The following is a 4,707-nucleotide window of genomic DNA, read 5'->3' as shown; positions in this document are numbered from 1 at the left end:
AGGAAACACCTGACAGGTGGATCAGTATGAAACTGACCTGCTGGGAGCCGCAGCTGTTGGCGAGATCAGGTGACTCCTCGCTCTTCAGCTTTTATTCTTTTAAAGTTGGACATTTGGTGATGCTGATTGTAACACGACACAAACGCCGCATCACGGCGGCGAGACGCCACCGAGGCGTCCCAGCACGGCGGCGCGGCGCTCAGGTCGGTGTTACATGACCAGATGTTCTCTTATTACATCTGGAATTTGATCACATGGGTCACGGACGTCGAGCTGGGGCGCTCTGAGTTGGGTGAAGTGTTTAAGAAGGAGCACGCTTCTGTCTGACTCCGCCTCCTTTGGCGAGGTGTCAGGTGGTGAAACTTTTTAACGGGACGCTGAGCAGGTCAAACACTCGCTCTGAGGGGATGGGAGCACGTGGGCGTGTTCTCCTAGCTTTAGATCTCAACAGCGAGGCAGTTGTGACATCATACGACCAGCGCCTGCTGCGGTTCACTTCCTGTGAATGAAACGTGCCTGAAGACGAGGACGAAGAACTGAACCTCATCACCAGCCTCTCTCTTTGTGCTCTGGTTGTCATGGAAATATATCACAGCTGGTGTGCGCGCAGGCTTCACCGACCAATCAGAGCACGTGTTTACATCTGTGTGTGTGTGTGTGAAGGTTCGTCAGGTCCACCGTCTCTTTAATTAGAAGATGCTCAGTAACTATGACAACCAGCTCACGGAGGCATGTGTAGTAGCGATGGCTCTGTCTTGATCGCCATGGAGACGCAGGCTCACGGGCCACTCGCTCTGATTGGTTTATCTCTGGACACAGTGAGAGCAGCTCTGCATGACTCAGTTCATAATAATCCTTCTTTGTCTCGGCTCATCTGCTGTGTGAAACAAGCGGTCTTAGCTCCGCCCCTTTAAGGCAATTAAAAGGAGCATTTGAACGGCGGTGGGGAGGAGCCGTTCTGTGACATCACACAGGCAGCGCCGTTACTGTCCTCACACTGAGCTCGTTGTCCTGTTTGAACGCCCGTCGCAGCGGCAGGAGTCATGTGACAGGAAGTGAGGAGCAGCAGTTTCACAGAGGGTTCGATTCAGTGACTGAAACAAAAATAAATCGTTTTCAGGGACAGGAAGTGAGGCGTCCAGACCTCCATCATGGCGGCTCCTCCTCACAGTGAGCTCAGTGTCCTGCAGCTCCTCACACGCCTCCCGTCTCCTCTTTCAGGCTCCTCCCTGCTGGAGACAGCCGCTCAGTGTGTCCCAGAAACCCACAGCTGCTTTTCCACTCCTGGTGGCGGCTCAGGGTCAGCGAGTTCCTGCTGCTCTCAGGCTTCAGACGAACCTCACGAGCCGGCAGAAGGAAACGGACGCGTCACAGCGTTTCTCCTCACCTCCTCTTCCTCGCCTCGAGCGCCGTGCTGCTCGGCTGTGACCTCAGCGAGCCTCTTTCACAGTGCTCTGATGTCGGTGCGTTATGTAAACGCTTTACTCACTCAGCAGATATGAAGACTGCAGCTCCGAGTGCTGCCCCTCTGCAGGCTTCCAGAGGTCAGCCAGTCAGAAGAAGGCTAGGTTAAAGGGGGAGGAGCTGAGGAGTTTATTCCTAATGGAGTCATGCAAAGCTGCTCTCCAGAATAAAAGATTCAGCAGGAAGAAGCGCCGTCGACAGGAAGTGACTCACAGAGGTCAAAAAAGTTCAACACCTTCAACAGCGGGACGAGTTCTGTTGTTTACAGTGCTCCAGTATAAACAAAAACAAAAACATATGAGTCACTAATAAATATCTGAATAAGAAAGACGAGCGTGTGCAACAAAGGTGTAGCTGTAGCAGTAAACAGTGTGTTGGGTGGAGGAGTTGTAGCCACAGGCAGGAATGATTTCCTGTGTCGTTCAGTGGTGCATTATGGGTAATCTCAGTCTCTCACTGAGCTCCTGTGACTGACCAGCACGTCATGAGTGGGTGGGAGGTGTGATCCAACATTGTCTTTATCCTGGACAACAATGGCCTCTGCAGCACCACCCTAACAGAGTCCAGCTCCATCCCCACAACATTGCTGGCCTCATCAGCAACCTTCAACGTGCTGCCCCAGCATGCAACAGTGTAGAGGGAAGCACTGACCACAACAGACTCGTAGAAAATCCTGAGCGTTGTCCGACAGATGTTGAAGGACCTCAGTCGCCTCAGAAAATAGAGACGACTCTGTCCTGTAAGTCCAGTTTATTCTCAGTGTGCACTCCGAGGCATTTATTGCCTCAACACTGACCCGCTGGACTGAAACAGGGGTCAGTGTTTCCTGGAGTCCACGATCAGTTCCTTGGTCTTTGCCACGTTGAGCTGCAGATTCTGCTCGCACCACGTGAGTGTAATAACAGCAGCGTGGGCGGGCCCAGCTTCCTGTGTGGACGCAGCTGAAGTCGTCTTATGTGTTTGTATCTGCAGCTCGACAGCAGGAGGAGGAGGGAGGAAGCAGGAAGATGGGCGCCCACCTGCCCGCCGTGAGACCTCCGGAGGAGGAGGAGGAGGTGATGGAGGCGTCGGTCAGTGCGGCGGCAGACTCAGATTCCTCCACCAGCGATGTTTTTTAAAAAGAATATTTTTATATTTCAACTCATTTCAAATAAATAAAGTCTGATGGAAACCAAACAGATGTTATAATAACTTCACTTTTAAAATTTGCTCACAGCAATAAAAGCTTAATGCTACACTTAACCAAAGAAACAAAAACCCAAAGAGACACGTGAACATTAATAAAACACCTCCTGAGTTTATTCTCTGAGACTCTAATAATGTTAGATATACAGTGGGGCAAAAAAGTATTTAGTCAGTCACCGATTGTGCAAGTTCCACCACTTAAAATGATGACAGAGGTCAGTAATTTGCACCAGAGGTACACTTCAACTGTGAGAGACAGAATGTGAAAAAAAAATCCATGAATTCACATGGTAGGATTTTTAAAGAATTTATTCGTAAATCAGGGTGGAAAATAAGTATTTGGTCACCTCAAACAAGGAAAATCCCTGGCTCTCACAGACCTGTAACGTCTTCTGTAAGAAGCTTTTCTGTCCCCCACTCGTTACCTGTATGAATGGCACCTGTTTGACCTCATCATCTGTATAAAAGACACCTGTCCACAGCCTCAACCAGTCAGACTCCAAACTCCGCCATGGCCAAGACCAAAGAGCTTTCGAAGGACACCAGGAAAAGAATTGTAGACCTGCACCAGACTGGGAAGAGTGAATCTACAATAGGCAAGCAGCTTGGTGTGAAAAAATCAACTGTGGGAGCAATCATCAGAAAATGGAAGACATACAAGACCACTGATAATCTCCCTCGATCTGGGGCTCCACGCAAGATCTCATCCCGTGGGGTCAAAATGATCATGAGAACGGTGAGCAAAGATCCCAGAACCACACGGGGGGACCTGGTGAATGACCTGCAGAGAGCTGGGACCAAAGTAACAAAGGTCACCATCAGTAACACACTACAACGGCAGGGAATCAAATCCCGCAGTGCCAGACGTGTTCCGCTGCTGAAGCCAGTGCATGTCCAGGCCCGTCTGAAGTTTGCCAGAGAGCACATGGATGATACAGCAGAGGATTGGGAGAATGTCATGTGGTCAGATGAAACCAAAGTAGAACTTTTTGGTATAAACTCAACTCGTCGTGTTTGGAGGAAGAAGAATACTGAGTTGCATCCCAAGAACACCATACCTACTGTGAAGCATGGGGGTGGAAACATCATGCTATGGGGCTGTTTTTCTGCCAAGGGGACAGGACGACTGATCCGTGTTCAGGACAGAATGAATGGGGCCAAGTATCGTGAGATTTTGAGCCAAAACCTCCTTCCATCAGTGAGAACTTTGAAGATGAAACGAGGCTGGGTCTTCCAACATGACAATGATCCAAAACACACCGCCCGGGCAACAAAGGAGTGGCTCCGTAAGAAGCATTTGAAAGTCCTGGAGTTGCCTAGCCAGTCTCCAGACCTCAACCCCATAGAAAATCTGTGGCGGGAGTTGAAAGTCCGTGTTGCTCGGCGACAGCCCCAAAACATCACTGCTCTTGAGAAGATCTGCATGGAGGAATGGGCCAAAATACCAGCTACTGTGTGTGCAAACCTGGTAAAGACCTATAGTAAACGTTTGACCTCTGTTATTGCCAACAAAGGTTATGTTACAAAGTATTGAGTTGTATTTTTGTTATTGACCAAATACTTATTTTCCACCCTGATTTACGAATAAATTCTTTACAAATCCTACCATGTGAATTCATGGATTTTTTTTTCACATTCTGTCTCTCACAGTTGAAGTGTACCTCTGGTGCAAATTACTGACCTCTGTCATCATTTTAAGTGGGGGAACTTGCACAATCGGTGGCTGACTAAATACTTTTTTGCCCCACTGTACTTCAAATAAAGTTCACTAACCCGGGCAAACAGCAGCTCTGACAGACAGCTCAGCAGATGTTCAACAGCCGGTCAGCAGTCAGCAGCGAGCGTCTCTGACTCGCTGACTCGTATCGGCTCCTTTCACGAAGCGTTACAGCCCCCAGAGTAAATAAAGATGGACGCCTCTCCCCCGGCATAGACAGCTGATGTAAACAGTACGATCATATTTAATGATCATATTTAATGTTCATATTTAATGTTTTTGATCTGTTGAATGACTAAAACATGTTTAGCCAGGATTATGCAGGTGAATCTGGGGAGGCG

The 4,707-nt window shown here is 48.9% G+C and overlaps 1 protein-coding gene across 8 annotated transcripts in view; it reads left to right on the top strand.

The window, feature by feature from the left end:
* kiaa0586 (KIAA0586 ortholog) overlaps positions 1-2,646 on the top strand; it is a 29,564-nt gene extending 26,918 nt beyond the window's left edge. For 7 of the 8 annotated variants that reach the window (XM_035911965.2, XM_006800595.3, XM_035911967.2 and 4 more), the window contains one exon: positions 2,437-2,646. In XM_035911965.2, the coding sequence (XP_035767858.2) occupies positions 2,437-2,582 (146 nt within the window). In that variant the 3' untranslated portion in view covers positions 2,583-2,646. Of the gene's footprint in view, positions 2,354-2,436 lie in introns of all 8 variants that reach the window. The other variant, XR_015716954.1, reaches the window with a different exon arrangement.
* Positions 2,647-4,707: the final 2,061 nt, after the last annotated feature.

Source organism: Neolamprologus brichardi, chromosome 19 (genome assembly GCF_056152115.1).
Source record: "Neolamprologus brichardi isolate AB-2024 chromosome 19, ASM5615211v1, whole genome shotgun sequence".
Taxonomy (NCBI): Eukaryota; Metazoa; Chordata; class Actinopteri; order Cichliformes; family Cichlidae; genus Neolamprologus; species Neolamprologus brichardi.
This window is presented reverse-complemented; position numbering and strand designations above follow the sequence as displayed.